The 24,616-nt window shown below is 40.5% G+C and overlaps 3 protein-coding genes and 1 long non-coding RNA gene across 4 annotated transcripts in view; 2 read left to right on the top strand and 2 right to left on the bottom strand.

Annotated features, from left to right (window-relative positions):
• The window catches only part of dnajc12 (DnaJ (Hsp40) homolog, subfamily C, member 12), a 281,213-nt gene that overhangs the window by 7,820 nt on the left and 248,777 nt on the right, over nucleotides 1–24,616 (top strand). The gene's annotated exons all lie outside the window — the stretch shown is intronic.
• Nucleotides 60–16,114, bottom strand: herc4 (HECT and RLD domain containing E3 ubiquitin protein ligase 4). The gene is made up of 24 exons (XM_083774577.1): nucleotides 15,986–16,114; nucleotides 15,270–15,539; nucleotides 13,217–13,376; nucleotides 11,990–12,066; nucleotides 11,655–11,876; nucleotides 11,339–11,430; nucleotides 10,833–10,963; nucleotides 10,346–10,506; nucleotides 9,820–9,896; nucleotides 7,867–7,994; nucleotides 7,546–7,605; nucleotides 7,234–7,345; nucleotides 6,093–6,282; nucleotides 5,812–5,984; nucleotides 5,575–5,694; nucleotides 5,374–5,472; nucleotides 5,107–5,274; nucleotides 4,009–4,152; nucleotides 3,747–3,913; nucleotides 2,407–2,473; nucleotides 2,184–2,266; nucleotides 1,325–1,508; nucleotides 993–1,095; nucleotides 60–880 (listed from the first exon to the last, which is right to left on the bottom strand). The coding sequence occupies exons 2-24, from the start codon at nucleotides 15,493–15,495 to the stop codon at nucleotides 672–674; spliced, it is 3,153 nt and encodes a 1,050-aa protein (XP_083630703.1). The 5' UTR covers nucleotides 15,496–15,539; nucleotides 15,986–16,114; the 3' UTR covers nucleotides 60–671.
• On the top strand, nucleotides 15,426–21,036 carry LOC310865456. Its single transcript, XR_014569822.1, has 4 exons — nucleotides 15,426–15,559; nucleotides 17,809–17,940; nucleotides 18,087–18,140; nucleotides 19,962–21,036. It is a non-coding gene; the product is annotated as an uncharacterized lncRNA (long non-coding RNA).
• On the bottom strand, nucleotides 21,138–24,408 carry LOC310865454 (androgen-dependent TFPI-regulating protein). The gene is made up of 7 exons (XM_083774576.1): nucleotides 24,300–24,408; nucleotides 23,180–23,266; nucleotides 22,965–23,090; nucleotides 22,521–22,622; nucleotides 21,951–22,066; nucleotides 21,354–21,505; nucleotides 21,138–21,271 (listed from the first exon to the last, which is right to left on the bottom strand). The coding sequence occupies exons 1-7, from the start codon at nucleotides 24,333–24,335 to the stop codon at nucleotides 21,249–21,251; spliced, it is 642 nt and encodes a 213-aa protein (XP_083630702.1). The 5' UTR covers nucleotides 24,336–24,408; the 3' UTR covers nucleotides 21,138–21,248.

Raw genomic sequence — 24,616 nt, 5'->3', positions numbered from 1 at the left:
CATCAGAGTTGGTTTTGTCCGAGGCTTACAGGTCTTTAACATTTAGCCTAAAATTAGGCGAAATTAAACTTGATAAAGCCTAATTCACTAGTCCATAAATACAAATGTGGTTATGTAGAAAACAAGTTAAAGTGTACATTTCCAAAATAACTTATGAATGGCTGTAATTTATTTTATTTGTGACTAGTTTAAGGCTTACAGCCAAGCAAACACACTCAGCTTCTAAAGCATATCCTCATACATTGTTCTCCTTGACAAATTGTGACGACATGTGGTCTAACGCTGGTTTTTTACACCATCTGAGCCCAAAGATTCAAAGTATATACTGTACCAATGCTTTGGCTTCATTATACTATTCTTATCCAAACATGAAAAAGCATCTCTCTACAATAGATATCAAACCATGTGAATTTACTTTGAAATTAGTTCAGCGTTCAATACTGCGTTGGCATGAGGAAATAAAAAGAAAAAAAGCTGAACTTGAAAGTCCATATATCCAAACCCTTAAGCCTGTTTGGTGTCACTTGGCCCCCTGCGGAGTGTTCTTTTTCCACACTATGATAGTGTATTAAGATTAGAACAAGATTCAGCAGACAAAGTTCTGTGAGGCAAAACATTTGTGCATGTGGTTACCATCGGCAGTCTGTTAAGTTTTTGCCATTTTCAGAGCATCAGGCAAGGTTGAAACCTTGATTGTGATCTATAGCTTTGAGAAGCTTGTCACTGAGTGCCTCATGACTGGTGTACTTGGGCAGGTCCAGCAGGTTGAAGCAAGTGTGTGCGACAGGCAGGTATTGCTCTCCTCCACCAGTTGGCTGAATCACCAGCTTCAGGCTTTTCATGCCCAGAATGGGTATGCGGTCACTTCCTGTAAGGAACACTGAAGCCAAGAGGAATTTGTAAGTTATTCCCTACTGTAAGCATTGTCAGATGTATCTCAACTACTAAGCACAAAGGCTGTATGAACTTGTGTGATGAAAGGTACCACTTACACAGAAACAGTTTTTTCTTTTCTATAGTGAGATCGTGGAAAACCTCCCAAAAGATCTTAATGGTGGGATGGTCAGCCCAGTATTCTCCTTTATATTCAGTACTCTGAAAAGCAAAATAAATAAATAAATAGAATCCCCAGAAATGGGGATACGTTTTGATCAGGGGATGGACACAATTCATGATTATTATTCATTCACATTGAAGTCAATGAAGCTTTACAGTAGATTGGTGGATTAAAGCGATTGTATCTAAAGGCTTATAGCTGAACTGAACCGTGCAAGTGAGCTTGCAGAACTACAAACAATCTCACAGGAATATGCCATCGCAATACCTTTTCTAGCTCTTTCCAGTCATAGTTGGTGTTGCCAATGACCATGGCCTGCAGTTCATTTGGCTGGAACAGCTCCAGAACCTTTCCACCACACACTTTGTGGAACCCTGCAAAGAAGCTCTCAAAAAGCGAGGCTACGGACATGTTGAAGATGTAGTCCACATATGCGTTGACAAACTCGTGTCTATGAGAAAGGGAAAGCAATGCCATGCTCATTATGATCAACTCAGCAGTGAGTCAATATGTAACCAGTTAAAGGAGAATTCCATGCTAGAAGGCTTTCTTACCGTGTAGTTGTTACGTCCCCACCAAAGAGGTCCAGGTTTTATTTTGTGCAAAAGCACATTATTGGCTATTTCCCCTACCATAAGCCCTCAATGAATTGCATTGAATTGAATGGGGCTATGGGGTGTTATGCTAATTCGCTAATTTCCATTGCTCAAAAATCTATATTTGTTGTATATATCCTCTTCATAATGTAAATAGTATCCCAAGCGGCACACTTTACTACTTATTTCGATGGAAATAAGCAAATTAGAACAAAAACCCAACCCCCATTGCAGGCTTATTAGGGGAAATAGCCAATAATGGATTTTTGCACAATAACACCTGGACCTCTTTGTTGGGGACGTAACAACTACAAATAAAGGTAAGAAAGCCTTCTGGCATGGAATTATCCTTTAAAGTACAGCTATAGTAGGGTCCAAAATGTGCATGTCCATTTTAGTGCATTTACTAGAGGTAATTTCTAAAGATATCTACTTGGTGAAACTATTTCACTATCAGCCAGTCAGGGCCAGCCCTAGAAATTAATCTACCATCTTTTTATACTATTATATGGTGTTTACTGAATAATTACCTGTTTGACTTATTAACAGAGATATTGTCACCATTTGGAACAAGCTCCAAGACCTCTGTGGCACCAAAGTTTTCTTCTGTGACCTAAAAATGGCATCACAAACATTGACACGATACTGGACATATCACATTCCCAACTCATCCATTGCATCTTCTAATCTACACTGTACCCATCATAGTAATACAATAAACACATGTGGCTTTGAAGCTGGCAATCAACCTACTGTGAAGTTCAAGCAGAATGTATCCTCAAGATCATCTTCTGTGTAGTCCAGCAACTGCTGCAGACTCCTAGTTTTAAAAGTTTGGTAAAGTTAGGGATTTATTATTTTAGAACAGAACATTTCCTAACCATTTGTGATGGCCTATCAAATTCTCTGAATGCTATAACATACAGGGCGATGAGACTGAAACCTCACTAAAATAAATTATTTTCACCAACATGCTTAACCGCAAAGTTTTATTAATTTTGTTTTCTCTCCAACACTTTAGTAAGAAAATATCTGGGCTACAATTTTCATCCAGTCAGAAGAGAGACTTTTATCAGCTTTTCTTATAGTTCCAAATTTGCCCGCTCATTTGTTTCGTCAGTGACTCAGGGGTAGAGTCCCCCAGAGTTAGTGTCAATGTGTCCTTGAGCAACGCTCAAGATTGCTCCCGATGTGCAGGTTGGTGCCTTGCATGGTTTCCTCCGCCATTGGTGTGTGAATGGGTGAATGTAAAAGAAATGCACAATCATTTAAAGCACTACATAAGTGCACCATTCATCTAACGTATTTATCCTGTATGAATTCTCTCTCCTGATTGGATGCAATTGGTATCCCAACCTGAAAATGTATCTTGTGTTTACTAAAGCTGGAGAGAGGGGAGACCCCTGTTATGAACAAACGCTATTTAGAAATGATTGCTCTGGGGATATGAGGTGCACATAACTGATGCACCAATGGGCATGCATTGTCAAAATGCTTGCTGTGCGGCAGATTAAAGGCATGGAGGCGCTTTTGCATACTGAAAGATTTACTTTCTGAGAATCCTGACAACATTCCAGTGCCGTACTGTATTTACGATATGAAAACCATGCATCTGTCACTTAAACAATGTACACACTTTGGAGTTATGTTAAAACATGGGAACCTCTGTGGCATTATTAGGTGAGTACCGTAATTCATTTTATCAGTAGGCTATGGCTGCATGGTTCATGTGCAATCTCATGTTGGCTAAAGTAACGTTGTGGTAGATCCGTACTTAAACCCACAAAATATTACTTAGGATTTGTTTTTTTACTTAAAAATAGCAGATGATCTACTAGCTCACAATGTGTTGTGACACATTGTGCCGTCATATGACAAAGTACAGTACCGTATAGGGCCTAATGCTGTGTTCACACGGGCAGATGCAAAGATAGAGTACAGTCATTCATTTTCAATTGGAGCCAGCGGCATGAAGAGACAAAGATACATCCGACGTTTGTAGCTGCTGCAAAAGCTACAACAGCCACAAAAAGGTTGAGCTGGTTTAAACTTCAGATTAGTGGTTAAGGGTAACTAAACGTTGATATCCTGACCTTCCCACATCTGGCATCAACTCCTTCAGGTCATCCATTGTTGGGTCCTTCTTCAGCAGCTTCTTGTAAAGAGCCACAGGGAAGTGAAGCTCCACGATGGTGAGGTTGTAGATGGCCAGGCCACAAATGACTCCAATGAGGTGGAACAAGTCAATGTCCTCAAAGGTCTGGAGGGGACATTCTCAGTCAGATGTATAAAATATAGAAAGAAAGTTTCAACGGTGCGACAGGAAAAACTATGGAATTGAAAGTCATAATGTACCTTGTGAGAAAACCAGATGAGCCTGGACTCCTCGTAGTAGCGAAACATTCCATATTTGGGATCCAGCAGTTCTCTCATGATCAAGAGGAAGAACTCCTTTCTCACCCCTCCAGCATCGACTGCCTCCTCACCCACAAATATCACCTGCCACAAATTATATCAGACAAAAAACATTGCATTTCTTAGATTTGTGAGTGCTCCTACATTTTAGTAAAAGTTCATTTCCATCATTGTCATACTGTGTACATAGCGCATAACCCAAAGTCTGCAAATACTTTGAAGACTTTGTAATGGACCCGATTTTCGGGCTACATCCCTAACCCCAGGAGGAGGTAACTAATGTTGTTCTGGAGAGGGAAGTCTGGAGCTCTCTGGTGGAGCTGTTGCCCCCGCAACCAGACTACTGATAAGCGGTTGAAGATGGATGGACAGTAAAATGGTTATTTAGATTTACTACAATGTATCTATTTTACAGTAAAATTAAAACCGCTAAGTGCAAGTGTAAACCTATTTTTTGTAAACCTTATTTTGTAAAGTTTGTGTCTATAAACTATGATAACCATCAACAATTAACATCAAAATGTGTTGATCTCCATTTAAGGTGTCTGCAGACTGCACAGTTTAGGCTGTCTGTCATATTTTTGGAACAAAATGCCTCAATTATCATCCAATTGCCATCAAAGGCGTAAGAAGAAATGGCACCCTTTTCACATTGGCCTATTATAATGCCACCAGGAGGCCACAACCTGACCTGGCCTGGTGGAGACCTGTGCCACTTTTTCTAGTTGATTATGTGACCTTTAGCACATTAAACTCGTGAAATTGCTGCAGTATATCTTCTGCTAAAGGGACACCCACCCTTCAAACTGCATGAACATGGTTAACATTTCTGACACTATCAGAACTTTGCTGGAGGCATGGGGCCTACAATGCCATGCATTTGCTCATTGATAGCCACCCTAGAACGACTCAAGGCACTTACAATTAACATTTTTGCTACTAAATTGCATCTGGGATGCCACTAAAACATAATATTGCACAAGGTGTGCTTCCCATTAACAAAGTTGTCAAAGTTACCACTCGAAAATCTCAATTCACCTTGAGTGGTTTCTTGTAGTCCACATTCTTGGACTTTCTGAGAACCTCCATGGTATCTCCGACAATGTTTTCCCTCCGAACAATGAGGATGAGACAGGGGTTTACAGACTCCGCCACTGGTAGGAACATGGAGCTGAAGTTTTGCCTCTGTGCCTGGTCGACTGCCATCTGGCAACACATAACACAAGTACGTGGCTATATATTTTCACAGATGGTTTGATCACAATTCTTATGAAATTAAGTGCAGGCCTGTTAAGCATAGGTTACCTGCATTTGTATGACAGCGTCGGTTTGAAGTAGTGTGGTCTTCGCCTGGGCATCGAATACAAATGGGTACTTGCACAGGGTGACAGCGCCATCATGGCCCTGAACATACAGTACAGAGATAGACAATATCCTATTATGATGTTTGATTTAACTTTCAGTAGTAGACGTGATAATCTTAAGATTTTGAACCAAGTGACTCACCAAAGGGTACATCTGCTGCTGTATCCATGTGATGTAGTCGTTTCTGATATCGATCAGGTCATCCAACTCATGTATGTAGAATTTATCATACTGTATGATCTGTCCTGCTCTCTCGTTTACCTGACGATTGAGAATAGACATTTTCAACCAGCTACTTATTAGAATGAGAATAGGCTATGTTTGAAAAGAGCAGCAATCAAATGTGTGAAACATGAAACATGTTCTCAGCACTCTTACTCCATGCAGGATCTCCAAGAGGCGGAGGGATGTGTCCAGGAAGCAGGTGAAGATCCTCTGCTCCGAGTGAGGGACGCCCACTTTGTTCATCCTGAGCAGATACACCACAACCTCTTTGTACAGCTCCACCAGCCTCTGGAACACTGGGGCCTCAAAAGTAGACCACCAATTTCCTATAGCGCAAGCATAACCAAAGGTTGCCCAATGATACATGTATCTTGACAGCAACAATGACAAACAAACATATTCATCATGAGCAGTGACAATAGTCTTCAATATACCTAGCACTTTGAGTGGAGCTCCTTTTAAGCTGATCAGTGATTTAGCAAAGGGGATGGCGAGAGTCACGTAGCTGCCTGGGTCACTGAAGAGTGGACATTCTGGAAGAGTGAGGTAGAGTCTAAGAGCCTCAATGTCTGGCGGAGAGTTGCTTAGTCTGGGAATCGTGTTCTTTTCCAAACTAGCAGCAATCTGATGGGAAGAATAGAAGATCACAGATCTAGCCCGACTAATATCACTGTGTTGATATTAGTCTGGAATCTCTGTGTGGCTGATTTTTTTTAAATGCCTCTGGTGATAAACCTGATTTCACATACTGCACCCCGATTGGTGCCCCACAATTTAGGGAGCAGCGAAATCCAAATACAACTATTTGGTCTGGCGGGACAACACCAAATCTGCCGATTTTTCTTTTTTTGCACTGGCACATTCGTCTCGTTAGTAGGGATACCACAGTAAAGCTCTTCACGGGCCCCCCCAATTCCCAAAATACCCGACACCCGTACAGGTCGGATCTGTGTTTTATCATGATGACTCCGAGCCGTATATCCTGCGGAACTCTATCATTATGTGTAAATGCCAGAAGACCCATACTACTGTGTGACCGTGTATGCATGCGCGACGCATCAATATGATGTCATAGTACCAACGTCATAAAGTCCTATGTAAATGTTACTGCACTAAGTACTCGGGTACAACCAGTGGTGTCATGCTGGTAGAACGCAGTACCACAACGTGATACCAATAAACTTTTCACGCGCACGTACGGTACGGTGTGTGTGTGTGTGTGAGACAAAGTTACAAATTAACTTGTCGGAACCAGTAGATTTTAAACACAGTATTATGGTGCTAGGTAAAGGCTGGTAGAGTGTGTTGTTAGTCTGTTACTGTTGTTTTATGGTTGTTTGAATTAATTAATGTGTCACGAGTCGTCTACTTTTATGCATTTGCGTGTCTAAAAACTCTCATACTAGGCTATCGGCTGTTTTGTGCGCACGCCCATATGTAGGTGCACGCGTGTGTGCATCACCATTACACTGGGTACAAGAGGTATGTATAATCAACGAGGGCATAGTACTTACAATGAAAGGACAATCAAATGACTAGTATGTGCTTTGACTTCAACTCCTGACCACCACTCACCTGCTGAGCTAGTTCCGGGTGATCATGCTGAACCACTCTGTGAAACAGGATGCGTGCCATCTTCATATCCACCCCTGAGCATTTACTGCTGGTGTTGTAGTGATCTGGATGACTTGGAACAGCAGATATAAAAAATAAATCATAATTCAAGGTCCAGGGGAAATGGATTTTGCAAACATTAATAACAGAATCAAGGACATGTCAACATGGTTTCATTTTTCAGAGATGCAGCCCAAGAAGAAGTACTGTATACTGAACACTTGACAGACATATATACTGTATATCAACTTAAGGCAGCTCAAGTTTGGTTACCTTTCTGCCAAGAAGGACCCGTTGAGACAACTCGAGGAGGAGAATACCAGGTCAATCTCACTACAGCAAGTATTAAATACAAGTAATTAGTGTGACTGCTTTAAAAACAAAATGAACATAATTTACAAATACTGACAATGACAATGTTCCCCACTAGTGTTTAGGGTTTGGGATAGGTTTATTGTTGTAAGCAGGGAACAAAGAACCTTTTTTGCAGGGTGGGGATAGGTTTATTGTTGTCCGTGTGGAACAAGCATCACTATTGCATAGATAGCATGCAGGCAGTTACTGGGTTTGTATTTTGTGAGGTAAGGACTTTACTTGGATATCTCTTGGGGGAGTCTTCCTTGTGAGTGCCTCAGCCAACTCTGGATGAGATCAGCTGTCAAGGTGCAAATCTGACCGCGGGGGTCCGGCGGCGTCCTCGTATTATCCGAGGCTTGGTGGTTCTAGGACAATGAAGAACATTAGACTTGGTGGTTCTAGGACAATGAAGAACATTTCAAATCAAAGTTGTAAAATTGTATTGTTCAGGGACAATAATGCATTAAATTATTTTAACTATTATTTACATCCACCAATTTTAACCTGTTACTAAACCGCAAAATGAATTGTACAGTTATGGATTTGGTTTAAGCCTGTAAGAGTGACCGTATATAATCAATTCATATTTTTATTGACATTCAAGGGCAAAGCCTAATTTGACATTTTAGAAAATGCTAGTAAACTAAGCCGTCACCCTTGGTTGATTGTCTGATTGTTTATCATACGAGACACATTCATTTTGAACAGTAGGCTACCCCATGATTACTACCTGTAAACTGTAGTAAAATACAAATCTAACTTCTGTTACTACATTACATATTTCTCGTCTCAAATATTTTTGGAAACATTATGTATTGTTTAGTGTACAGTTTAGCTGTAAAGTTTGATTATTTGGAAAGGCCCCCCAAGTTGGATAGGGCAGATGCATACAGTAATACTGCCCTCTGGTGTCTGTAGCATAATTAATCTGTATAGAGTCCTAGCTTTGTGTGGAAGACTGACTAATGGGTAGATGTCATATTATTGTTTGAAATTGGTTGGTATTTGCCAACATACTTTAAGCATGCATCATATACACGCGCACACACACACACACACACACACACACACACACACACACACACACACACACACACACACACACACACACACACACACACACACACACACACACACACACACACACACACACACACACACACAGACAGTATATTAAAATTGGTGCACAATATGAAAATATGGTAGAATGTTATCAAAAAGCTTCCTTTCTGTTGTTCCACCCCACCCCACCCAATTGAAGCTAGATCTACTGGGTACTAACATTTTGACTCATTATCAGGGAGAAGAAAAGAGCTTGTGTGGCTGCTGCCGCAGGGGTCTGTTTATGGACCAGATGGACAAGTATGGCTTTCAAAGGAAAAAGTGAAAAGTCACTGTTCAGACTCTACAAGTCTGAACAGTCTAATTCTCGTTTTGCTTTCAGCTACAACTCATCTCATTCAAAATGCTTGCACTGAAGAGTTGCGTCTTTTTCTAGCTGTAGTTAGTGCTACCGATATAACATAAAATCTACATTTGCGACATGATACATTTCCTCAGTGCATTAATCCTAATCTTCCCCTTCACACAGTCTTGTGGTCATTGATGACAATTATTTATATTTCTATTTATTTATATACATTTGAAACAATTCAAGTTACTGTTTATCTCACAAAAATATGCAACTTATTTAAAATGTATAATCCTAATCAATGTAAATCTGAACCAAAGGGCAATTTCCCAAAATGTCTACGGTAATTCGGTCTTCCTTACCCAGGGTTGAATGTAAGTGTGAGATTTGACTTTAATTTGATATACGGTAGTTTAGTTTTATTTTAGAGACCATGTTGTTGTCTTTTTTGTTATCTTTGTTTTTTGTTTGTCACTTACATTGTGTGTGTTAGAGAATTGCAGACCTCCTTGTTGTACTTATATACTTTGTTGCCTTTTCTGTCTGCATGAAATTGAAATCAATAGACATTTGTAAAAACTCTACTCCACATGCTGACGAAGGCTCCTGCCAAATGCCTAAGTGAAGTGTCAGCAATGGTCCAATAAAGCCTTTTTTACTTTTGTTAAACCAGAACTTTACTTCCCCTTTACATTTGTGCAGATCAGATGCCCCTCAAAAAGTCAGAATTTGGACAGAACAACAAAAGCAAAATAAAAAGATAATAAAAAGCAATTTACATTCGTAGTGTGATAGTGGGAAAAACTCTGGTCTCCCCCTGCATAGATCCGCTTGACACAACATCTTTGTGTTGTATCTGCAATGAGAAAACAAGACAAGGTCTAATAACAGCGTGGCTTGCTTCATGTGGATGTCAGACTTAATGTGTTTCCCCACCCTCTTGGCTTGGCTCTGCAGCTAGCAGAGCCACAAGCGAGCTTGTATATCTGCCATTTACTGCATGCAACACCAGTATAAATCACTAAATCAGGCTTAATATTTCACTGACCAGAGTCCCCTAGGGCCACCAAATATCTCTGAAAACAATCATTTATAAGCTCAAATTGAATGCAACATTTAGCGATGCGTTGTAAGCAGAATGAATGTTCGCCCCCAGAATAGGGATGCTGTGGTTCATACGGTATGAACTTAATGAAATGAAACAATATGTGGAAAAATGAAGTGAAAATAAATGAAATTTCAGGTCAGGCTAGGTAAGCATGTAAACAAGGTAGTATTATAGTTGATGTGAGTTACATTACTCACCTGTATGTGAGGAAATTGGGCCATTAGTAGCAACCCATGGGCCTTTTACAGGGGCGGGACTTTTTCTATTGCAAGTAGACCGTGTTCCAAGTTGGCCGTTGCCGCCAAGCCCAAATGCATCCATCTTTCTCAAGGAGGGGATGAACGCTAAAGTATGCTGCCTTAAAAAACGAGATTAATTAAATACAATTATTATTGTATCTATTGTATCTATCCACAGTTAGATGGAGCATATGCCTAGTCATGCCTACCACTGATTAGTCCAGTCCTTTCTCTTTCATCCATTTGTTTTTCTATCCGTCTCATGTATCCAATAAGTGCTCAGCTCACTATCGTGCACTTGTTCATTCATAAACATAAACTCACTCTTTTGCCCCACTTCTACCTCTTGTCTCACACCTTTTTATTACTTTCAATTAAATACTGTATCTTAGTTATTATAAAAAGTTTCATAATAAAATGGGAAAATTCTCATCAAAACACTTACCTTCCGCATGCAATCTGTGTGACGACATTACCCATGAGCTCAAACACTTTCCTGGGGTTGATCTCATGGTTGGTAGAATTATGTCCAAGTTGGCCATACCCTCCTGCTCCAAATGTAAACACACCTCCTTCCTGCATAATCACCAGAAAAACCTAGTTATAACCTTTCCACCAATAACTAGAACTTGTCTAAGAGTGTACTTAGACACACAACTGAGACACACAAGAACAGTATATAAAGTTCTTAATTAATGACAAGTTTGTGTACTGCTGTAGATGTAAAGATGTAAACGTGCTATTACATTTGAACAGAACAGAAAATCAAATGTAAGACAAGAGTAATTGAATTGACTAATGGACCAGATTAATTTCTCAGCAGGAAATTATCTGGCTGGAGATACTGAAACCAGTTTCAGGCTGTATTAATCTGGACAACCAAGTTTAGTGTGTAATTAAGACCTTAATTATAACTACTACTACATAAAGAATATTGAGTAAATAGCTTAACTTGGTCAGTGCTGCTGTGTGGTCCTCTCCACAGGAGATGTAAATTACCCTCTGTGACCTAAGGGACTTCAGTAGGGTTGGGAAATGTCGATCTGCAAAAAAATGATTATTTCAGGGGTTTATGTGATATCATGATTTTATCTAAAGTGCTTTACAATGTGTGTTACATTCACCAATTTACACTCCCTAATGACAGAGGCAACCAACATGCTCATCAGGAGCTGTTCATCGGGAGCTCTTGGAACCTTCTGTTTCCAAGACCACCCGGCCTATCTCCTGAGCCATTGCTACGCACCAAAGTATTTGAAAATCTCACCATTATTGTCATTTACACCCAGCTGTCCAAACTTGTTCCGCCCCCAACCAAACACTGCCCCTGAGAGTGTGAGGGCAAAGCTATGGGCCCCCCCTGCTGATATCTGGGCAAAAGGAATGCCCTGCAAAGACTTAATGAGTTGGGGTGTGGAACTGCTTTTTCCACTTATTCCAAGTCCCAGTTGGCCATATCGATTCTGACCCCAGGAGAACACTTGTCCCCCTAAATCAAAGTAGAAACAATGCATTACATTGAGTGACAAAATGACAAAGATCATGAACAAAACCTGGAGGATCTTATCTTAACTTATACAATAAAGAAAATAGCACACTCACCTCTTGAAAGAGCAAGGGAATGCCAGTATCCACAGGCTACCTGAGCAATTTGTACATCTGATAAACACTTTGTGTTTCTGAAGGGGACAAAAAGAAAAGCAATGAGTCCTGGTCCTACTCATTGCATTCACCTCCCATATTGCCATTGTATCTGTCTAACCAGGGCCAACATTAGCAGTGTCATGCTCGTAGAACGCACTACCACGCTGTGGTACCAGTAATTTTTTGACGTGCACTCGCAGGGACGGAACGAAACGGTGCATGTGCGTGCACGCTAGAACGTGACGCGTCCCCCTAGATTCAATAGAAGACGCACCTAATCAACCTCGTGTCACCAAACTTTCCAAAACGCAGTACCCAGTGGTCTAGGTTTACTGGTAGTCAAGTCTACTGTGCCTTGGAGAATAGCTAAGATGTGTATGTATGTATGTATCTGTTTGACAATACTCTGATGAGGTTAACCTTAAGGACCATGCCAGTGATCTGGATCTGTGTTAAATAGAATAGACACTGCAAGACAGAGGCTGTGAGGGCTGTGAATAAGCCCAACAGACATGCATGAACAGGCCAAAGAGACTGACACCTGTCCTCACAGCAGGCGGCTCACATGGAACATTCCAGATTTTGCCCACAAGCCCAGACTACAACTCATAGTATTGCTTGGGAAAGAGATCATTGATCTCAAGTGACTAATCTGGTTAAAACAAATCTTTGATTTTTAAACAAATAAACCATTGATTTCCATATTTCAATTCACTGAGCTGTTATTTTTGTCAGTGTTTTTGTTATTGTAATTTAAAGCATGGGTTCATCTGAAAAGTTTAGGCAAAAAGTAAGCTCTTGAGAAAAGACAGAAAATGTCCATGATTTCTATGACTTCTGTTCATGACTACCAGCACAATGAGGTTCAGCCAACAATGATTAAATTCATCCAAGGCCAGTAATGTTTCACCGACTGCTTTTAAACACATGAAATCGAAGAATAAAGCCATTTATGGAAAATTGGCTTTGTTACTCTATACGATCATGTGTTGATCACTGTATGGTGCTTTAAATGTACAACTGTGTCTTTGTACGAATTAAAATAATGAGCTACCGATATTCAACTATGATTATAATGATCAGAATTATATTATGATTGAAATAATTACAAATTAATGAGAGAGAAAAGGGGCATGTGATTTGAACTACTAACTATGCAACATTAGAAGTGTTAGAAGATTTTACCTAGGCACACGAACACATTCCTCAAAGTTATTAAGGCCCAACTGCCCGTCAGAGCCAAGACCCCATGAGAAAATTTGTCCCTTGTCATTCAGGGCAAGTGTATGGGCCTCTCCACATGCCACTGCCACTATGTTCTGTGCATCCAGTGCCACAACCTGTTCTGATAGAAGAGACAATAAAATAAAAATGTTAGGCCTATTGTCATGCTGTATTGGTGTTGTGGACTAAATGTGATATACCCTGAAGAACCTACCTAGTTACCTGCCGAAACGTTGGTTTCTGTACTTTGCATCCTATAACTAGAAATGCACTTTGTCGAGGTGGCAACTTGCGCCTTGCACACAAGTAGGCCATACATGGCCTACTTGTGCGCAAGCAGAGCATGTAGTACTGCTACTAACTAATGTCTATTTATTACAACTGCTGTTCTAAATCCTTTAGACCCATTATTGACCTTATACTTAGTTACGTCATCCAGAATGGTGGTCCCTGATTGGCCGACAGACAACACCGACATACCCAGCCGATCGCAGTACTTGCACGCTCTGCTTGCACAAGTAATAAATAAAGTACTGGCACTTTGGCTACCAGTGTGTGCAGCCACCTTCTAGGGCTCTATTTTCGTCCATGCTACACCCCTTATCACTAAACTACTTTGCCTTTTTTACTATTTTGAAAAACATTTTTGAATACCGGTAGTTAAAATAGCCAATCGACACGTTGTGAGGGGTTTAGCATGGACGAAAATAGAGCCCCTAGTCTTTTTAGAGCTGAAGACTAATATTCATGGACTAAATGTGAACCTCTGAGTGGAGCCACTATTTTGAAGAAATGTAGTGTTGGTAAGGATAAGGAAATATACTGTGTGTGTGTGTGTGTGTGTGTGTGTGTGTGTGTGTGTGTGTGTGTGTGTGTGTGTGTGTGTGTGTGTGTGTGTGTGTGTGTGACCCCCCCTAATATTCATGGACTAAATGTGAACCTCTGAGTGGAGCCACTATTTTGAAGAAATGTAGTGTTGGTAAGGATAAGGAAATATACTGTGTGTGTGTGTGTGTGTGTGTGTGTGTGTGTGTGTGTGTGTGTGTGTGTGTGTGTGTGTGTGTGTGTGTGTGTGTGTGACCCCCCCCCCCCCCCAAAGTATTTGACATATAGTAGAGCAGGCGTTGACAGTTGCCAACCTACTACTAACTTCCTACTACTAACTTTCGGGCAGGTGGCCCGGCTAAATATGGCCAGAGTGGCGATCGCTCTGACATGTTTAATCGCAAGGCCCCAGAAAGTTAAGTGTGAAATTGAGCAGTAATACAATACAATAATTTACCTATCATTTTATAATGGGTGATCTACATTTCTGGCAAGTAGAACATGACCTGTACTTGCCCGGCGACAGGCAAGTGCCTGAGATGTTAGTGTAGTCCGGAAGCCGGGGTGGGCGGGTAGGACATTTGGTATAGTCTTTTTTTATTGGCCTAAATATTGTCTATGGATACATTCATGAATCCACTTTCCTTATGCTTTAAGTAGCATGTGACATGTCAAATTAGGGGCTTTTCATGATTCTGAATCCGTTCCAAGTATTAGTTTAGCACAATAGGCATAGCCATATTTGGGCAAGTGGGTATGGCTTTTTTTGGCCCAAGGAGTGTATTTTGTGCAAAACTAATACTTGGAATGTATTCAGAATCATGAAAACCCCCTAGTTTGACATGTCACATGCTACTTAAAGCACAAGTTTGACATGTTTGCCTGCCATAGGATGTTAATGGTAGGGTCACAAGAAACCCCTATAAAAAATGCCCAATACCGACAGCCGGTCAGCAAGTAGATTCATGAATGTATGTAGGCTATATAGACAATATTTTAGGCCAATAAAAAAAGACTATACCAAATTTCCCACTTTAAACAAAAGAAGCCTGTCGGCTGCCGGACTAGTGTCAAAACCCCTGTAGAGTAGCTGATAATCACAGTGAAGTTAAATATCCATAGATTGGTAAATTCATGATCTACCTTTGGCAAGAAGAACTGTCACAAGTGATGACAATATTTCACCAACCTGGTTTCTTTTGAGACTTGTCGTGTCCCAGCTGGCCTAGGTCATTACAGCCACAGGTATACACCGCACCATCTTCAAGCAAGAAAGTTGTGTGCCACCGGCCACACCCCACTTCGCACACTTGTTTACCATGGAAAAACTGGCACTTCCGTGGCTCAAGCACTACCTCTTCATCGATCCCACCCAAACCTAGTTGTCCTAAGGCAGCATTGCCCCAACACAGCATTGCGGGTCTCCCTTCCAGGTAGCCACGCTAACAGGATCCTTGTTCTGGGAAAAGAGATAACCACGTAAGTGTGTTAGCTAACGTTGTATTACTGATCACAGCAGCAGACAGGCTGGATCTGGATGTCAGTTGCTTATCCAGTTTCACAACATTGTGTGGGTCTCAATCTCATCATGTTCTTTAGAAAGCTCCACTTATAATAGCCTATCTTGTAATTTAACGGACGTCCTATAAAGACTAGCCGACACAAGAATTAAGTTAACGGTTACCTTTAGCACTCTTAATCTTGTAGTTAGCTAACACTGATGGACAGGGCGTTACAAGGCGAGTCTGTGGGTTTGTTTGACTGAAAGCAACGGGTAAGCCATTCAGGACATCTATTAACATTATAGTCTTCTGCATGGATACAGCATCGCTGCAGCTACATTTAACACACCAAGGTAGGTCAGCCTAGTGACTAATTTAGTCAATGTGTGTTCTTAATGCTTACCCCGGCGTTGTGAAAGCAAATCCAACCCCCCCCCCAAAAAAAAAAAACAACAACAACAAAAGCCTCAACGCTAAACGTTAAGTCACGTTAACGGTCCCTGGGCAAAAGGGGTGAAAATGAGCAGATCTTTCCTCCCCCCCCCCCACACACACACACACACAACACAACACAACAACACGAGGACTAGTAGGTGTATTTGGCTAGCTTTAGCTTGATATTTGGACAGCTATAGTAAACCGAACATGACACAAGATAACGCGTGTTCTCGGCGTGTCTGCATAAAAAAAGCCGACCGCTATCTGGGTCTCAGATCAGCTGCACAGCGGTTCGCTGCTTCAGTTTGGTAACTTTATAGTTGTTGCTCAGCAGCTGTGCTGTCAGAATGTTGGAGGAGGCGGAGAGAGAGAGAAAAAAAGAAAACAACTGTCTGTCAAGATCTCAGTTGTAAACTGGGTGCTATTGGGTAAACGCGTCTGAACGTGCGGTTCGCGCGAGAGTATCGCTTGCGCCCCCCCAAAAAACGGATCTACAAGCCATCAACGCGTCGCCGTGCGACGCGTTGATGGCTTGTAGATCCGTTTTTTGGGGGCCACGAGAAACACCGTCGTACTACGGCGTATATATACTCCCATTTAAGGTGTAGTAGACTAGAAGACTCGCGAACAATCCAATGTGTTCTGGAAATGGATAGAAGAATCTATGGGGTTTGCACGATTTGGCTACCGGGAGAGCCCGTTATGGGTTGAAATATGTATATTTAATAGGCTATTATAGTATTACCTTACCGTTACTGCCAGTGACATAATGATCCAGACATTAATTTTTAATTAATGTTCTATATTAATTCATGGTTAGAAAGTATACAGTCATATGTTACTTAATATAACGCACCCGTCCATATTCATCATCAATCATTTATAATTTGTATGTGCTATAAGCAGCCCCTGGGTCACCGGCACTCACCAGGCAGATGGAATTTACTAAAATGTTAACGCTCAAGTCAAATATGTGGGTGCCTCAAACTACAGTAGGACACCCCCCAACAGTTTGAGATATACCGGTACTAAACATTAACAATACTAAATACTATTTAGTACAGCTACTACTGTAAGTTATAGACTGTAAACCCTGTATGGTAAAATGATTGATTGATTGATTTTGATTGATTTATTAACAGTTTACAGAATTAGAGTACATTTCAAGTACAACTCAATACAAAAACTGTAAAGCATTTGTTTACAATAGGGCCCACCATTTTCAATTCATCAAAACATGATCAAAACAGGAAATCATCATAGGAGGTAAAAAGGGAAAAGGAACATATATACAGTGAGGGGGGGGGGGGAATTCAGATTTTACGGGGGCCAGTTTCGAATTGCAGCCGTCCGTAGGTGCCCTTTGAGAGCAGTTTTGAAGGAGTCAAGGGATTCGCATGTTGGTAGGGCGTTCCACATGTCTACACTCTATAGGCGCTTTCTTGACCCACATCACATGACTTAACTCATGGTGTAGCCTTCCGATTCTCGGTAGTGTGTGGGGGAGGACCACGGTGGGTGGGGATAGGGGACCTTAAATATATTTGGCCCAGGGCCAGGCCGCCAGGCCCAGGGACCTCTGACTGTGAGTCTATCCTTCCCTAGCTTTGGAAACAGCAGGCATTTTGCTTTCAAAGGAGAAAAAACACCTCTGACACAAATGAATTTAGATTTTGTAGATCCACTTATATGATGCATATTGCTTCTGATTAACCAAGAAAGGAGTTTCACTTGCATAGTGCATTTATTACATTCCTTGAAGTGAAAATGGTGTAACCTGTATTTCAGGTTTCTCGTGGGGAGTTTGCCACCTTCTTGGTTTCTACTGACTTGACACTTGAAGCTAAAGGACGTCTTTTTACACCTTAAGGCACACAAGTTCAGTTCCCAAGAGCGAGACACATGTTGTACCTTCTATCTGTAAGTATACGACTTCTTTATTGTTATTATGTGTTTTTATTATTGTTTTATTAGTTTTATTATTATGTTTATAAATCAGTTCTGTTGAAATCTTAGACCAGTGAGTAAATTGATGTTGTTGATCTCTCTCTTTAAAAAATATCCAGGTCACCATTGGCCTTTTATTCATCATAATGTGGATTTCCAAAGGACTTAAGGAGGTGAGTACCTTACATAATGAGTTTTCCTATTTTGTACTACCTAAGCTAAATCTAGAACCCTTCCATTTAAGAACATTCTAATACAAACCTATTTTCCATTTTCATATTAAAAAAAATCATTAAAGGTGGTCTACTCTATTATTATTATTATTAGTAATATATGTTGTTATTAAAAGTGAAAGCTCTTGCTATAGACTAGAGTATTTGTTCAGGGGTCTCCCTCTCCCCTAGCTCTGGTCCATAGCCTTATACTGCTTCTACGATTCTGCCCTGCGCAGTAAGTCTATGGGACTTTCAGTTTTAAATCTCAAATCGAAATCAGACCAGCCTCTCCTCTTTGGCGTAAATAAAAATAACGTTTTTGCTACTCACCAAAACAAAGGCGAGTTGTGTCATTAGAAAGCCTACTTTCCTTAGTGGACGCACTCTGAGCCCCCCACCACACGTATAAACGGTACTTTTTGGCCAGAAAGGGATTTTTTTCACCGGAGGAAGAATATTCTCTATGAGGCAGTTCTCTTGGCAATATCAGTAGAGGGCGCAGCGGAGTAACTAAAAATATTTTTTTCCCGATGGAAACAAAATCCCCTTTTGGCCAAAAAGTACACTTTATACGTGTGGTGGGGGGCTCAGAGTGCGTCCACTAAGAAAAATAGGCTTTCTAATGACACAACTCGCCTTTGTTTTGGTGAGTAGAAAAAACGTTATTTTTATTTACGCCAAAGAGTAGAGGGAGCAGTATGGGTTAGCGCCCCAGCCTGTGTCTTCCGTGAGGAAGAAGCCCAACAAACCCACGGTGAGGCCTTTAGGAGGGCCATGCAAGCCTCAAGCGGAGCCGGCGGCACCACCAAGGGCAAGGTGGAGCCTGCGGAACCGTTGCGGCTTGAGAATCCACCATTCCTGAATAAAGTGCCTGTTGCTGGGAGTCTGGTGCAACGCACAGGGCCTGACCTGGTGAGAGCAGGAGTGGACCTGGTGAGACGTAGGAGGGGCCCGGACAGGTGTCAACCCACAGAGCCTAGTCCTTCCATGTGCCAGAATGGTACCTCCCAGTCCCGGCAGAGTAGTTCAGGAGGAATGGATTGTGTGGCCCTGGTTTTTCCCTAATGGGACTTATCGAGGGTAGCTACTGGGACGTAAGTCGGGACTTGATCACTCCCGGCTGGGTCACCTGAGTGAGGGGTATGATGTTGCGAGACCCGAAACCCCGATGACCTTGGGATACATCACTGAGGATACGTCCCAGGTGCATCCATTTATGTATGTATTTTGTTATAGTTATAGAGGCTGGTCTGCATTCATGCGAGCGGCGGAAGTTGAGAGTAACATAGCCCTAAATGAAACGCATTAGAGCTATGGACCAGAGCTACCTCTCCCCCATCTCTACAGCTCTTTAGTAAACAGAATACATTTCAGTTCAGGATACACATTTTATCCAATCGGGAGAGAGAACGACACAAAGATAATTTATCAGCTTATATGTTATGGTCTTCCAGTTCAGTTTTGTACGCTCATTAATTTTTCATCACTTGCAGTTTCACTTGTTTGGATAAAACTGGTATCCTGACCTGAAAATGTATTTTCTGTTTACTAAAGAGATGGGGAGACAACAAACACACTATAGCAATGATTACTCTGAATATAGAGCTGTTTAACACTTATTTTAACCCCTAAAATATATCAACCTTTAATAAGCGTTCTTAACAAGTATGTGTAGTAGTAGGGCAGGCTAGCTGAAGTCAGTGATAAACGTTAAGCATTACAATATAATATTTGAAATATCATGGTTCAATTACTCAACGCTAATCATTTTGTTGACAGGGAAATATGCCAAAGATCACTGAACTCTCTGCCAGTAATGTCCAAATCTTGGCCAAAGTCATAGCAGTTGGTTTGGTGGACGCGGATCCCAACTATCTTCACCATCTCAAGGAATACAGGGACTTGCGTGGAGCTTCTAATTAAGAGATGAGATCGTTATGGAGCATTACTTCATGATGGGAAAGACAGGAGATGATCATGGAGCTTCATGTCAAATCCAGCTTTTTTTTCCTTCTTCTTTTTTTGACCACTTTATAATTTACTAAGAGATTACATGATGTGCATAAGCGTATCTCACCATTAGTACCAGAAAACCCAGCTCGACCAGCTATATTTTAAAGATGCCGTTCTGTGATTCTTCCCCCCAAAAAACATGATCATCAGGTACTATGATTATACTAGGAGGAAGATTTATTTTTAAAAAGTGTACAGAAAGTGTTAAAAATATTTTTTTATGTGGCCACACCCACCAGTTCATTACCATTAAGTAAACTGGTTTTCACCTTAGCAGCACCACCCACCTGAACTGAATTTAAGTCTCGCTCACAGCTGTTGTTGTATGTTAATGGTGGAGGGGTTAGGGTTATGATGACACTAAAGTGGTGTATTTCAATTGGGCCTTTTGTCTCAAAGGTTTTCAGCTTTCAGGAAGAAACCCAATATATACAGGGAAGACATATTTGAATATTATAACCACATCTGGGGGTCTATTAAAGTAATGTTAATTCCACAGACAGACACATACAAAACAGAAAAAGTACAAAAATCACGGCATTCCATCTTTAAGGAATTGCAACAAATGCTGTTAATACAATAGAATTAAGCTACAGTAAAATGGAGCATTATGCACTCCTTTACATCGACGTGCAGTTAATACTCACATCCCAAAAAAACAGAAATCCAACATACTACAGTCATCAATTGGCTCCTCAAACCAAGAGATACAAAAATTTGTGTACATTATGGAGAATTGTTTCCTCACTTTTCAAGTAAATTTCATTGTGCTTTATTAGTGCACTGCATTATGAGTGTTCTGTAAATGTGTATTTTTATTTATTAAATGTTTCTTCAAATGCATACTGTCCAGAATTATTCAAACGGTAGCAAGTCTATGCAACAATAGAAAGGCAAGGTATTAGATATATTAGATAGGCATCTTTTTGGAGGTATATGTATTACAGATTGTTGCCATACGCCAGAAAACAGTTATTCATTAAGTTTACTTGACAAGTGTCCATTTGGATGAAGTATTCTGTATGCTTCAGGCAAATTCAGAGAGAGGCTGAATCACTTCTTGTTCTTGTCTGTACCTATGGCGAGAGAGTGAGAGTTGAGTAGACTTCAACTATTTGTCCGTCTGGCAGCGATAGTAAATATGTCAAGATCACGTACCCCAGACACAGTTGTTGAGTCTGCGTCCCAGCAGATAGAGCAAGGTAACCACAGACATGTTAAAGGAGAAGAGGCCCACCAGACCAGCATTACTTAAGAGTCCAAGAAAAGGATACACCCAGAGCCCAACGGACAAATACACCCATATAACCCTGTAGAAGAGGTTCAGGGGGAGAAAGATTGGGAAACATTAGCATCATTCAACTTTCTTTCAAGTGAATCCCAGGAAATGTTGGTGGTTACAAACAGTACTATAGTCTAGACCTAAAGAGTTTCATAACATGTGGGCTCTCATTTCACATGGTAAACAGAAAACATACATGTCTTGTGATATACAATATCTTCTGTTATGTCCCACCAAGCTTTCCCTCTGCAAACGACACATTACTTGCCAGGGCAGAATCAAAATAATAATAATCACACTCGCATCACACATTCGCACAAACAGCAAAGATTGCATGTATAGCTGTTGCCTAAATCGACTGCCATTAGTTAGATAGACTGTACTTCTGCATTTGGGCAAGTACTGTATAATAAGAATATAATTCATTACACATATATCACTATTATCCTATACTAGTTGACAAGTTTACTTACCAACTCAGGTAAGAGAAACCCACTACTAATAATGCTGCCAGGCCACACTTAGCCTTTGGGTAGACATGAGGTTGTACCAGGATTTCTCCAAGTAAAATAGGTAGAACCAAGGAGTGCTATATGAAAACATTGAAGGTGTAAGTAAGTCATCATTGTATTGAAAGATGATGGAGAATATAGATAAACTAACTGAATCATTAGAGGAAAGGAACTAAGTACATTTACTGAAGTACTGTACTTAAGTACAATTTTGAGTCTGTTTTACTTTACTTGAGTATTTCCAATGTTCAGTACTTTTACTTCTACACCTCAGAGGCAAATGTTATACTTTTACTCACACTAAAAAAAACATCGAAACTTTGTAGATTTTGATTGTTATTACAAGACATACATTAACCACTTCAGGCCGATATACATTTCGGCCATTTGGAAATAGCCGATCTACAAGCTCACAATGTGTCGATGTGATGCATAGTGAGCTTGTAGATCTGCTCTTTTTCCAAAAACAATTATACATTGTGAAATGGGACATTCTGCAGTATTTCTTTACACCACTAATGTCATACAGACCATAGCATGGTTCATCCACGCTGGAAAGAAAGCATCAATAGTGGCTGGGTAGACCAACTCCCTGTTGTAGGCACATAGAATCCAGAAAAGCAGGACAACAAACTAAACAAGATACAGAAAACATGGCATCAAGCTAAAGTGTAAGGGTCATTCATGATTATTATAAACAATGATGCAACCTGATATAATTACAGTTCACAGTACACTTGAACAAGGATGCTGTGTTATAATGCCTGTAAATTATTAAGGTGTCATGGATTTCTAATAAATGATAATGCTTCATTATATAAGCAAAAGGATGCACAGCACACCAGTCCTTATGCCAATGCATAATTTGTAATGAGGACACAGAGACAATGCTTCATTATATAACATCGGTTTCATAATAAGTGTAACAGTTCTTTATTTAATACCATTTTACATGACAAATATGTGCTTTCTCACCATGCCTACAGGGAAGGCAAAGACAGAGAAGAGAAGGTCTTTTAATCTGTTGAGACCATATCCTGACTTCTTCCCAGGTTGAAGATCGGTCACTGCAGCCAATCCAAAGTATGCTGTTTGCAACAACTGAAATGTAACAAATGTAACATGTGACCATATCAGATCTTGTAGTGGCCAATCCATGCAGTTGTAGCAAAATACAGACCAAATCATACCAAATTCAAGAAAGTGAGGTATTTCCAAGGTCCTCCATAAACGAAGATTCCTGCGGGTAGCTCCTCTCCATCCTTATCAGCAAGGGACTTCACAACAAAAGCATACCAGATGAAAGCTATGCCATGGTAAACTTGAGCTCCACGCATTCTGAACTAGGCCTATCTGATAAAATATCTTCACAAAAACAACACAATCGAACAAATGTCATTGGCCAAAAAACAAAAAAGGACAACTTCAAAGTAGCTGCTGCTTTTCCATCAGAGAGTAATCCACTACGGTGAATGTTTTCGAAAGAAAGGCTCTTTATTGTAAGATTAGTCTGCATGGAGCCATGGGATTAATAAGACATACAGTGTGTAGTACTAAGTGCTGGAATCAAAGCGACATTCCAAGACAGAGGCCCACTATGACGTAGATTCGTAGAAGCATTCTGTTTCACAACCATTGAAGCGAAGCATGTGATTGTAGCAGGTTCACACTGTAAACGTGATTGGCTTTAGAGTGTGGCAAGGGAAGCCTCTCAATACTAAAGAGGAATATGAGACAATAACTAGTGGCTTAATTAAAATAAAAGTCTGTCTATAGTTCTGAAAGTATATTGAATGTTTTGACTTGATGAGAAAACAATGCTGGGATAATGCTGACCAGTGACTATAGACTGACCAAATCTAAATAATTCTGGAGTTTTCCCCACAGGCACAGATACAGTACATTGTAAAAGGAATTAAAAATGTAACGGATAAAGAAAGGAATTTAATTAATTCAGGCCACAGTCACACAAATGTAACTACTTTGGTGTAACAGTTAGTTACACAGTAGAGTATAGGTAATATAAAACTATAATTGGAGTAATCAGTAATTAATTATAGTTAGGCTATACCATGATGGCGCCAAAGAATAACAGGCCACCTTGGCAAGCGTTCCCTTAATTTCCATTTTTAGGAAAATAAATTCTCAGCTTCAGCTTCATCTCAGGATGACTGATTTTGAGGCACGGTAAATGAGGCACTATGGTGTTTAAAATCATTGCATGTAATATATTTTCAGTAGGTTGGTTGGTAGGTAGGGTGGTTTTGCTGTAACATGATGCTCAATTAATATTCAAGAGTGTGTTGTTACCGTATACCATATTAACTCCAGGGGGAGACCTTTCATTGTCTATACTTGCTCACTCAGGGGCAAGTGACGTCCAGTCTGTGCAGAGATTTGGCTGCTTAGCTTGCCAACTCTAGGGATACAGAGTACAGACAGTGTTATGTTAAAACAAAGATACCGTTTCTGTGTGTAATATTTCATGAATGGACTGTTTCTATAGGCTATAACCTACATCATTTTTACAGAACAGCTATTACCTTCTCATGCACGATCTTTTCTTGTTGCCTATATGTATATATTTTTGTTGCCTCCAGGGCTTCAATAATACAGAATACTCAAGA

The sequence above is a fragment of the Protomyctophum parallelum genome (genome assembly GCF_964188405.1).
Source record: "Protomyctophum parallelum genome assembly, chromosome: 10".
Lineage (NCBI taxonomy): Eukaryota > Metazoa > Chordata > Actinopteri > Myctophiformes > Myctophidae > Protomyctophum > Protomyctophum parallelum.
Note: the sequence above shows the minus strand (reverse complement) of the source record. Positions and strands in the feature narration are given on the sequence as shown.